The sequence below is a fragment of the Syngnathus scovelli genome, chromosome 1 (genome assembly GCF_024217435.2).
Source record: "Syngnathus scovelli strain Florida chromosome 1, RoL_Ssco_1.2, whole genome shotgun sequence".
Taxonomy (NCBI): domain Eukaryota; kingdom Metazoa; phylum Chordata; class Actinopteri; order Syngnathiformes; family Syngnathidae; genus Syngnathus; species Syngnathus scovelli.
In genome coordinates, this window is record NC_090847.1 from 14,195,077 (window position 1) to 14,206,978 (window position 11,902).

The window sequence follows — 11,902 nt, forward strand, 5'->3', positions numbered from 1 at the left end:
TAAAATTATTGTTGTACGTTGCCAATTAAAATGTATATTTACAAGTGGGCAAAGGCATTAGCAATTTGTTGATTTTGCGTCACGGGGGCTTGAGTAGGATTTTTCTTTTATAACCATACTGGTACTTTATTGTCGAACCCTAAAAGAATCCATCACGCTCTGGCGTGGCTAACCATCAAAACTGGAAAAAAAAAAGGAAGAAAAGTGTGGTAAGTGTTTGTTGTACAGACTTTATTAGCATTTGACTTGAAAGAAATTAATTTCGTGACAGTTTGGTTAAGTATTGGTAAATTGCTTACTTTTCACGTGATCTTTAAATCCCTCACTTTTAATATAGTCGCTAGTGCTAGCTAGATAAACTGAACTATATTATTGTGGTTTTGCTTCTAGCAGTTTGCCATTTTGCAGTCAATAGGTTTCACAATGAACACTCTTTACTTGATCACAAATTGGTTGCATTATTATTCTGCTCGATATTTGTAGGACGCAACAGATGACCCAGCACGTGGAAGCACAGCCCTGCAGGTTACCACTGGGGGGAGACCTCGATGTAAAGCAGTCCACTGAAATTAAGCTACAAGTACTGGTAGGTTACGACGTGCATAACTGTGTGCTGTTTCTGCCTATGGAGCGTTTGCAAATACCTACCTGCGGAGTTATTTCATTTTTCTTTGAATTCTATATATCTGAATCACTCTTTGTTTTTTACATGTCTGCAGGAGAAGGAATGCAGTGAAATGAAGGAACAAAATGCAAAACTGATTGCAGAGGTTTGACAACAATTCTCAGTTTTCATCACTGTGTGCTGTAAAAGGCAAATTGCCAGAATCAGTAAGCAATAGAAACCCTGTGCAACACTTTATTTACTGCATTTCATGATTTACCAGGTTCAGAGGCTCCAGAAGCAAAGAGAACAGGACAAGATGAGCTTGAGCAAGTTCAGTACTGCCCTGAAAAACAATGAAGTAAACTTTAGCTCAGTCTAATTTCTTACATCTTTTTCGAGCATTTGAGGGAGGTTTTCTCACTTATTTGTTCTGGGTGTGTCAGTTAAGAACAGAAGAGGCTCAGATAGAACTGCAGCAAAGGGATGAGGTCATTCAACAGGTATAGGTTTTATTTAAATGCGTACTTTGTTTCGTCGTCTCTGCACGCACAATCGTATTATATTTTCACAAGAGTTGGCATCGTAATAGATTATGTCTTTGTTCTTTGGTAGAGCAAGTTGCAACTACAGCAAGTAGAGGAAACTGTTGAGGAGTATTCCAATGTCATCAAGGTAAGGATGGTTTGACGTGTATGTCATCTCGATGTATTTGCCTTATTTTCAGAAAAACTGACCATTTCTTAACACGTCATTGACATGTTGGATAAATTAATAATAACCCGTGTGAGGTAGGCCTTTCACAATATTTTCTTTTCCAGTATGTATCCCAATTTCAAGGGAGCTGTAATCTCACCACAAATCTTGTATGGAGACATACAGACTCGGTATGCTGGTCTCGCCTCATTAATAAATGTAAAAAAAAAGAGTTGCGTGTGACTGTGAACCGACGGGACCTATGCAAACCAAAATGTAACTGTTGGACTGAACCGTATAAGCAGGTTTCGAAAGTCCCTCCACCTCGCACGCATGTGAATGCCTGGAAACGAAGCAGCGCGAATAAACATTGATGACATGTAAACAAACACACTATTAAATCTATTAAGTCAGAAAATATCACCGTGTCTATTTTTTCCCATCAACTAATGAGTCGATAATGTAATTGTTGTGACAGGCCTAGACAACTGTCGGTACTTTACAGCCTGTTTCAAATTTTGTTTTTTTAAACTTGTGATATCGTGCAGATGCTGCGTATTAGCCATCAAAAACACCGGAAAAGTACTACCAATACACAACCACAGGTTTTTCCAGACACCTTTTATAAGACACTGTCTTTCTAGTATAACACATCTGTGTTTCCTTGTGACCAGAGGAATGTGGTAATGGTTAAAGGTTAGTTGTTTGTGTGTTTTGGAGGATCTCAGGCTGGCAAACCAGGAGCTGAGGAATCACTTGGAGGACAGAGAGGATGAGGCCTTGCTGTAAGTAAATCCCCAAGTACTACAGTGGTGCCATGAGATATGAGTGACCCCGCCTACAGGTTTTTGGAGTTAAGAGCCGTTGTGACATTCTCAGTGTATAGCAATGCTTGTATTATACGATCCCCAGGCGTTTAAGGCATGCACTGCAGAAGGAGCAGCATTGAATTAAAGCAAAAACTCTTTAATTCTGGACTTTTTTTGCGTATGTTTTTACAGTAAAATATTACGATGTGCTATTCTCTTTTTTTTAGTTGTTTTGTGACGTTGGAATAGATTGTGGCATTTCTGTTCTTTTCTTGTGGAACGATTGTATAAGATACGACTGTTTTGAGTTACGCGTGTATTCGCGGAGCAAATGAAGCTCGTGTCTCACGGAACCACTATACTCCGTTTTCAAGAAACAGTTGAACTATGTATTCCTTGTACACTTTTTGAATTGATTTCGTCACTGGTTTCCAGAACTGTTCTCTGTGATTTGATGGAGAAAAAAAAGGAATCGCATTTTGCGGAAATGTCTTTGGCAGAGGAACTCAAGCTTTTAGCCACTCCAAGTGAAACAAGAAGCATGATGGTACCCTCCACGGATATAGGTCAAGTATGAAGCCATTCTCACATAAATAACCAGAGCACACTTACAAACTATTTGATTTAACTTTATGAAAGTAACGTAGGCGCTCGCTTAAGTTTTGTGGGCAGGAGGAAACAGACTCAAATGAAGCTACCAGACCTCCCACCAACTTGCAACAAACAAACTGGTGAGATTGCCAGATCATGTTATGTATTCTATTGATGATTCAATTCACCTGTAGTTCAATCGTTTCTCCTTCTAGGTGCACACAAGCCAAGGAATCTTCCACCCAGAAGGTGTTTATCATCTGTATGGCCATAATTGCCATTTTGGTTATTCTGGCTGCAGGGAGTTATGCACAATATTTTGATTTTCTTCCGGTCCACCACCTATGGAGGATAGTGCGCCTGATGTTACAACCCTACTTTCATTTACACTATGGAGCCTTGCCTCCTGTCTGAGCCAAGCAATTCTTTTTGTTGTGTACCTTGGATTCATTTCTTGGTGAATACCACGTTTTCAGTTCTTTTAGTGGTTGAAAAATACCGGCATGTTTTGTCTGAAAGTCAAGTGGTGTATTTGATCTAATTTCAGTCAGACTTCAAGATGAACACCTGTTACATCACCCCAGTATGTGATGCCTTGTGTAGGAGTATTGGCAATATGGTCACAATTCTTTGTTACTAAAGTAGCACATTGGTGAAATGTTTCTGCTTCTTTGAATTATTAAAAATATTATCAACAAAATATTATCAACTTAAATTGTAAAATGAGAGAGAATTGAAACACGATGTCGTCATTGACTCTGCAAGCTAAAAGGCGCTCTCTGGTGGCGCAGTGTGCCATCGCTCCACGAAAACGCCTCCTCTCCCGTTTTCCTTTATCCAGCATTCGCGTGCAATCAGATGTTGTGACACGAGACGCGAGGATATGAGAACTACTCGACGTTTTCATGTATGCGCTGGTTGATGCTTCGACTGGGCGGTTTGACCCGGACTCCTTCCATCTGGGTTGGATGCTGAGATGCTGCTAACGGGCTGAGCCTCTTGACTGGACTCCTTATCCGTCGGAAGGGAACCAAGAAAAACGATCGTATCCTTAAATTTATAGCAGCAGGCTGCGTTTTTGACTTATTGCTGCGCGCAGGGGAGCTGCCACGAAACGCGTGAACGAACGGCGACATGTTTTGAACGTAGAGGCCGGCGAGTGGTGTCGGCGGCGGAATGAAGGCGCCGAGGAGACCGAGGCAGAACCTGCTTGTCCCCCGGCTCTGCGTCAGTGGACTCTGTCTGCTCATAACTGTCTGGGTGTTGCATCTTAATGCTGTAGCAGTTACAGGTGCTTGCAGTTACGTCTGACAATTTCCTTTTTCTGATTCAAACACATGAATAATTTAGAAAGCTAAAAAAAAGATTTTTAATTAATGCATGTCTTTAGCAATCAACATTGTGATCACTAAAAATACTCGCAGTATTGTGATTTCACCATATAGCTTCCCCTCTTTGCAGACTATCGTGGAAACTCTGGAGATGTTGAAATCTTCTTATCCAAAAAGGAGGTCATCATCCAGAAAGATGACAACAATCAATCCTCAGACTCATTCTCCAAATCTGGTAAGACATTCTTTGCGTTAGAAGCAGATTAAAGGGGCATTTCCCATCATTTGGTGGCTCTCAAAACTTTTTACACCAACTGAGTACCACCTCCAAAAAAACAAAACGTTGCTCTCATATTAGCATCGCCATAATGATCAATATTAAAATATAGTCGACCTAACCAGTGTTCTTAAAAATTATGCAAGGGTTTCATTAAAAAAATACATGTATTATCATGAGCCACTGTAACATTATGCACAGTGGGATACAGTGATTAAATTCAGGAAAAGAAAAAGACTGCACTTGAATAATGATTAAATTAAAACATATTGCATATAAATTAAATAGGAACCATATGTAAATGTTTTTGTACTTCCTAAAGATCAAATGCAAATGTAATCGTACAAATTGAAATACAATTTAACTGGACTTAAAAATCCAATTGAACAGACTTGAAAAGTGAAAAACATTTTTTTTATTGGATTGAAAGGCGGATTCATTTTAATTTTGTTTAGTTGTCATGCACAAACAATCTGTGTGCACTTTGTCTTGTGAAATCATGACGTGCCCACCGCAAATTGCTGAGTATCACAGGTCTAAACTGCACATTGAAACGTTGATGCTCACAAACTGTATGTAGCCTTTGAGGGTTCTGGTTGCTAAGAAACTAAAGGATGCATCGCTAGTTAGAATCAAAGCTGATGACCTGCTGTGATGACCTGCTGATTAGTGAACCCATTCATCAATAGCTCTCCATCTCATCACTTAAACATGTTCTCCGGTAGTGGGCCAACTTTGAGGCAGGTGGTCATAGGAGCTTTTTAAGATGAACGTAGAGAATATCCAGTCCCCTCCTAAAGTATTGGAACGCCAAGGTCAATTCCTTTGTTTTTGTTGTACTGAACACATTCGGGTTTTAGATCAAAACATGAATATCAACTAAAAGTTCTGAATTCCAGCTGTTTGTTCATCAAGATGTGTAAAACAACTCAGCTCCTTTTGTTTAAAGCAACCCACTTTTCAAGTGAGCAAATGTCTTGGAACAGACATTATTAAATTATGCATATTATTTAATAAAAAATTAATCAACGTAGGATATTTCTTCTCTCAAAGTCTCCTTCAAACAGTGGGTGGTGATAATGGCTCCTTTGTCCAACGTCCCTTGTCCGCTTGAGTTCACTGTCTGACCTTTTTAGTAATGATACTCAAGGAGAAGTTCAGCTTTGCGGCTCTTTGAAGTGAATAACGTAATTGAGATATGTCGAAGAGATGGCAGAACTCATGGTGGAGAGTCACAAGAAAAAAGACGAGAAAACTAATTTGGGAAGCAAGTTAAGCGTCTTCGTCATACACTGAGTGAAGGTTCAATCAAAGAGGTTTTTGTCAATCCCTCTTTGTACAGTTGTAATGCTTTTAAAGTGTCTAGCAAAAAAAAAAAAAAGCAGTTTCCTCAAAAAAAGGGTTCAACCGATTTTCTGTCTGATGTTGAAAACCTGATGAAGTGAATTATTCATGCTTCAGTTAATTGTCGAGTGTTTGTTGTTGTCGTTGTCTGTTGCGCAGCCATCAGCGAGTTTCCGGAAGACATTTTTACTCTGGAGCAGCGGAGACAGGGAGCGGTCGTCCTTCACGTGCTCTGTGTGAGTCACCTCAGAGCTGAGATGAAAAATGGAAAAATATCTTAATGTTTCTTTCAAAATCAATCTGGTCTTTTCAGGCAATCTACATGTTTCACGCACTAGCCATTGTGTGTGATGTTTATTTCGTGCCATCACTGGAAAAAGTCTCAGAGGTGTGAGGGCCTTTTCATTGTGATGTATTTCCAAATGAAAATGAACGTTGTTCCCTCATTTTGAAAAGAAAAAATAGAACATCAAATCATTCCACCTTTGATGAACTTCCTAGAACCTGCAACTCAGCCAGGATGTGGCCGGGGCAACCTTCATGGCCGCCGGGAGCTCTGCCCCTGAGCTCTTCACATCTTTGATTGGTCAGTACCAAACTCATTTCATCCATTACTTACTCTACTCTGGAGTCAACACAATCACGCTGCATCGGCAAATTGCCAGCACTCATCAGCATCTTGACCTGATTGGAACTGTAAAAAAACAAAACCCAGAGGAAGCACGAGAAACCAATTCTATTACAGAGTGAAATACAGGATGAGAAAAAAGATATAAAGATATGAGCTGGTAAGAAGACAAACAGTGTGGTTTCAAAAAGAGGTCACATAGTAAAAGCAACAACAAAAAAAGAATAAAAATTCAGTCTGAGACAAATATTGCTTTTAGGCACTACTTGATAGAAGATTTTACAGAATTGGAGTCAAGTGTCATGCTTGTTTCTTGCTTTGTCGTTGGTGCCTGGAACCGGTCTGATAAGATTCATGCAGTAAAAATAAAAATAATGGTCCTGTTAGTGGTGGAAATAAATACCAGCTAAGCAGTTCACTAATGCTTCACACAAGAAAACCCTTTTTACGATAACAATTTTTATTGTTGTCAAAGAGACCAAAGTTGTTTGTTGAAAACATGACAGATTTTTCACTCTGGGGATGATAAGTTGTGACCTCTGGTTCTCTAGCACTGGTTGGAAAAATAACTTGGTATAGCATTGCCAAGCTGCTGCAGCTGGGCGGACAATAGTATGATTGATTGCAAAAAACAACATTATTCACATCATGCTACTTTGAGTTGATAAATACTGACACAATTATTTTCAACCTTTTTTCAGGAGTGTTTATCACAAAAGGAGATGTTGGTGTTGGAACAATTGTGGGTTCGGCAGTCTTTAACATCCTGGTCATCATTGGTCTCTGTGGCATCTTTGCAGGACAGGTCTTAGAGACACACACACACGCGTGCACACAAAATGGTCACATTTGCTGGAGCTGAGAAATAAATGTCAGATATTTGGATGTTCTCTCTTCAGCCAATCTCCCTGAGCTGGTGGCCGTTGTTTCGCGATGCTGTCTTCTACATCTTGTCCATCATTGTGCTCATTGCGGTGAGAAAGCCCGCTCAGAAACCTCAAGCAATTTTTTCATCTCAACAGCGTACTTGTCCATTCTAGACAATATGATTCTGATATGTAAATTCACTCAGCAGTTTCATTGACTTTTTACCTTTGTGTTTACTTGTGAACTTACAGGTGATCTACGACGAAAAAGTCCAGTGGTAGGACAGGAGAAAATTCGTATACATCCACCCGGTACTGTAATTTGAGTATTTCTAAATGTGTGTCTTTATGCAGGTGGGAGACCATAATACTGATCTCCATGTATGCAATATATATAATCATTATGAAGTGAGTCTAATCTCCTTTATTTTCTTGTCAATCGGAAACTGCCATGCCTTCTGAAGCGTGTGTGCGCGTGCGCATGCGTGTGTGTGTCTGGTGTCTAGGTTCAATAGCTGTCTGTGCAGCCTGGTTGAGAGATTTTGCAACCAGGCAGGTCAGCCGTGTTTGAGCAGTCTGCGACGTGCAACGGCGGTGGGGAATACCAGCGACTGTGATGCAGACATTGTGCCGCTTAAGTCGGGTACATCTGTTTCTTTTCTCTGAGAATTTACGCTACCGTGTGGCTACTTTCCCACTCATGTGATAAACTATTAATAATGGAGCTCTTGGAGATTTGAATAACGCCCAACATTTTAAGATACAATCATATGTGAAAGCTGCACACGTACCTGCTTTTTTTAAGTGATTTCCATCCTCTGCTTTTTGCCCACACCTTGATCAGACTCGTGTGCTGTGGTCGGTCAGGACTCGGGGGTGGTGAGGGTGGATGAGCTGCTCAACCTGCATCCGCACCAGCTCACCTTCTCAGAGGCAAGCCTCCGCCTTCTCATCACCGCGCATTTCCCCCCCTACACCCGCCTGCGCATGGCGGTGCGCACGCTCATCGACGAGGTACACCGCATGGCTCACGCCCTTTTACCAATTCCCTGCTCTCAGGCTCTAAGTGTGCTTGTGAACCATCTGAAACAGATCGTGACCATCGGCCTCAGCCAAGTGATATGGGTTTAATTATTCGTAATTCATAGACATATGCCAAATGGTATGGTTTTTTTCCCCCATCAAAAGTTTGTTGCAAAATACAATTCATAGCGGCTAAGTGTCGCGTAGACCAGAAATGGTGTGGGAATTGACGTGCGCCACCTGGGCTGCCTATGCCCCTGGATCAGGAGCCTTCAAGAACAAAAAAAGATACATTTCTGTATTTTTTTTCTTTGATACTGTCATTCAGAAATAGCTCTCTATGATATTGTAGCATCCTTTATAAAACATAGTAATAGCATAATTAAATCGAATGTAAACAAAGAAATAATTTGTACATCATGACTAATTATGTGCGAGTTGGTCACTGGGGTCGGAGACAAGTTTTACAACTAGTGTGAGTGACTTATTAAGATGCAGTAATAGTAGGCATTTTTGCAGAGCGTAAAGAATATACGTATCAGTATTTTTAAATACCGTAATTTTCGGACTATGAGCCGCACCAGCTAAAATGAAGGGAAAATCTTATTTGGTTTATATACATATACGGTGGACTTGAAGTGGCATTAAACAGCTTCAAGCCTCATTTTGAAAAATTGCTCATTGTGTGACTGGATTAGAGTTTTAGAGTTGTCCTCAGCAACAGCACTCACAAATCAAAGCACAACAGCAACTGCCCAATAGCTTGATTGTGTTCTCCCTTGCATGGATCCTCACCATTTCCCTTATTCAATTTGCTGTATTGGTATGGCGTGCATGTGATGAACACATGCACGTGGCTCATCTCTGCTCACATCGCCAGCTGTTTTACTCCAACATGAACTAACCCCCGCAACTCTGCAGAGTCGTACTTTGGTTTAATTCGGCATCCTTCCCACAGAGGCAGAGACTGATCCGTGCTCAGGTCGGGGCCAAAGACGGCAACGCCTCAGCAGATGACGGTTGCTGTGCCGGCGGGTCACGGGGGAGAGAGAACGGGTCAGTTTCCGAGGCGGAATGTCAGCATTTAGACGTGGGGAGGGGGGAGGGAAAGGACAGCGGCGAAGCGGCCGCAGGCGCTGCTCAAGTCAAAGAGGATGAGGAGGAGGAAGAGCAAGAGGGTGAGGAGGAAGAGAGTGAACCCTTCAAACCCTTTATCATACCAGGTGAGCACTTGATGGTGATTGTTTGTTGACTCTGATCATATCATCTGTGATGTAAATGGTTGAATCTGTAATTACGCTTCTGTGTTTGTGTGTGTGTGATTATATTGTCAGATGGCCCGTGTGTGCGTGTTAAGTGGCTGCTCTCCTGGCCGGTGAGCCTCTTGCTTCACTGCACGGTGCCCGACTGCAACCTTCCACAGTGGGAACGCTGGTACCTGCTCACCTTCCTGGCTTCCACCCTCTGGATCGCCCTCTTCTCCTACCTCATGGTCTGGATGGTACGAAACACACTCATAGGCAACGATAGAGAACTGAGTCGATGAGAAGGACAGCAGCCTAACTCCGTTTTTATCCTTATGCGGCTGTTTTCAAAGCAGAATTGCTCACATTGCCAGCCAGGGAAAAATGGTTTGTTTCGCCGTTTTTTTCGTTCTTTGGAGTTTCATTCCCTCGTAATTGATGTGACGAGCTGGGGTTCACCCTCAAATCTTTGACTTCAACTCTAGAGCTGAGCTGATTGCAAATCCAATGTAATTCAACGCTGACATCTACTGGCATCTGTTTGTCATTACAGTTATGGTCAAGCTTGAATTTCACGTAGCTGACGAAAATATGTATGTTGGCGGTTGCGGCAGTATACGGTTGGATCACAGTTGACGAGGATAAACGTCCACGTCAGTGAAATGGAATTTGCCCTTTCTAGTTCTTGTTGGCTCAATTGTATTTCCCTCTCTGTCCAGGTAACCATCATCAGCTACACACTCGGAATTCCAGACGTCATCATGGGTATTACCTTCCTGGCAGCCGGCACCAGCGTACCTGACTGCATGGCCAGCCTCATTGTTGCCCGACGAGGTGCACACTTTGTTACATTTTAATACACCGCCACTATGAGTTTGGAATCTGAGAAGGTTCAAACGTACATTTCACAAACTAGGCTCTGCAAACTCAAGATGAGATCGAGGCCCGAATCTTGTTACTTCCATTGCACATTTTCTCGCAGGCTTGGGCGATATGGCCGTGTCCAACTCCATTGGAAGTAATATCTTTGATGTGCTGCTGGGCTTGGGCTTTCCCTGGGCACTGAGGACACTCATTGTCAGCCATGGCACAGTGGTAAGTTTGAACATTATATTCCGCTAATTGAGCTTCATGAGATATTCCAATGTGGGGGGATATTCTGTGAAATGTGAGTATTCCTCAGCATTCTCACTGCAGAAAAGAAGTCAACAAAGCAGAAATACATTCATATTAACTAGGGCATGTTCGAAAATAGACTACTGCTGCATAAATAATCTTGATATTGACACCTTTGAGAAGTGGGAGACAAAAACATGAGCATAACGCAGCTCACATTTGACGGTCTATATGGACTCAAGTCTGAGGACATGCATCTTTATTGTTTGTTAATTGAACAACAGTGGTTGGACATCACTCCTCTAAGTGACCCAATATTTTTGTTTCTTAGGTAACAATCAACAGCAAGGGCCTGGTCTACTCCGTTATCCTGCTCTTGGCCTCAGTTACACTCACTGTAAGAACATTTGACTCAAGTTTGTTCGATTAATCATCGACTTCTTCAATTTAGAAGTTTTATGAATGGTTCTTTGTCCCTGCTTGAGGTCTTGTGCATCCATCTAAACCGTTGGAAGTTGGACCGCAAGCTGGGCCTCTGGCTTATGCTGCTCTACGCCATCTTCCTCTTCTGCTCCATCAGCTTCGAGAGGCTGTAGACTGGAGGACACAAACACACTTTTTTTCCCTCACTGGAATGAATTTCACGCCTCATGCCTAAAGAGCTCCCTTTTGATAAACAAGTATTTTACATGGTTTTGTAACGCCACATCTGCACCCTGGCCACAGATGGTAAATAATAATTCAGTTTGTATTCGACCTGCTGTACTTTGTAATGTGACAAAATGTTCATTATTATTTCACCACTGGCAACTTTATGGGAGATTACATGGTATGTAGTTGCTTCTTGTTTACATTTTTTTAATGCAGTTTTGTCATGCCTTTGATGTGTGGTGGTTGTAAATGGCTGGCTGATCATGTGCTAGCGATTGGTGTGTTGGTTATGTTCACAAGCAGACTTTGTGCTTGGAAAAAGACAAAAACTTGTTTTGTTTCTGGATGTCTGTGCCAGGAGGGTGCACTTGGCTGTGTTGTTCATTAAAATGCTGCATTATGTGAAAACAGTGATTTCAGTTGCAAGATGGAATGGAGCATAGTGTTTTGGGAGTTTTTAAAAAGTCCAGTATTGGACTTCAGTGTACTTGCAAATGAAACCAAATCTTAGCTGAATTGGGGCTTTTACTTGTTGCTGATTCAGCCTAAGCAATCAAGGAGCTCTCTATGATCTCAGGAAGTGAGCGAGACTGGGATGTCCAAATCAAAATCAATCAGTCTTAATATGGCTTTTTTTTTAACAGGCAGAACTGTGCTGTTGTTTGAGGATAGTTAGTCAGACACTACAGGTAGCTGAGCAAAAAAATATTGGAATTTCTCAA

The 11,902-nt window shown here is 41.6% G+C and overlaps 2 protein-coding genes across 16 annotated transcripts; both read left to right on the plus strand.

Moving 5' to 3' along the window:
• The first annotated feature begins 42 nt into the window (after positions 1–42).
• Positions 43–3,676, plus strand: LOC125991192 (ribonuclease Y-like). Of its 12 annotated transcripts, none has more exons than XR_007489217.1 (12): positions 43–209; positions 484–586; positions 720–770; positions 888–965; positions 1,051–1,107; positions 1,220–1,279; positions 1,426–1,491; positions 2,021–2,085; positions 2,545–2,675; positions 2,782–2,840; positions 2,916–2,949; positions 3,542–3,648. XR_007489217.1 is itself a non-coding variant. In XM_049758907.1 (12 exons), exons 2-12 carry the CDS (start codon positions 494–496, stop codon positions 3,620–3,622), a joined length of 792 nt encoding a protein of 263 aa, XP_049614864.1. In that variant the 5' UTR covers positions 43–209; positions 484–493; the 3' UTR covers positions 3,623–3,676. The 12 variants fall into 12 exon arrangements, 11 of the variants coding, with proteins under 11 accessions (XP_049614864.1, XP_049614873.1, XP_049614896.1 ...); XM_049758907.1 differs by having other exon boundaries at positions 2,545–2,680; positions 2,770–2,840; positions 3,542–3,676; XM_049758916.1 differs by having other exon boundaries at positions 2,545–2,680; positions 3,542–3,676.
• LOC125991095 (sodium/potassium/calcium exchanger 3) lies at positions 3,514–11,594 on the plus strand. 4 transcript variants are annotated; one of them, XM_049758650.2, is made up of 17 exons: positions 3,514–4,000; positions 4,162–4,266; positions 5,812–5,888; positions 5,966–6,040; positions 6,154–6,238; positions 6,982–7,085; positions 7,180–7,254; positions 7,399–7,424; positions 7,501–7,554; positions 7,653–7,789; positions 7,991–8,160; positions 9,128–9,392; positions 9,504–9,670; positions 10,133–10,247; positions 10,396–10,508; positions 10,861–10,926; positions 11,015–11,594. In XM_049758650.2, the coding sequence occupies exons 1-17, from the start codon at positions 3,877–3,879 to the stop codon at positions 11,123–11,125; spliced, it is 1,869 nt and encodes a 622-aa protein (XP_049614607.1). In that variant the 5' UTR covers positions 3,514–3,876; the 3' UTR covers positions 11,126–11,594. The 4 variants fall into 4 exon arrangements, with proteins under 4 accessions (XP_049614607.1, XP_049614617.1, XP_049614627.1 ...); XM_049758660.2 differs by having other exon boundaries at positions 3,515–3,991; XM_049758670.2 differs by having other exon boundaries at positions 3,517–4,000; positions 7,991–8,079.
• The last annotated feature ends 308 nt before the right edge of the window (positions 11,595–11,902 follow it).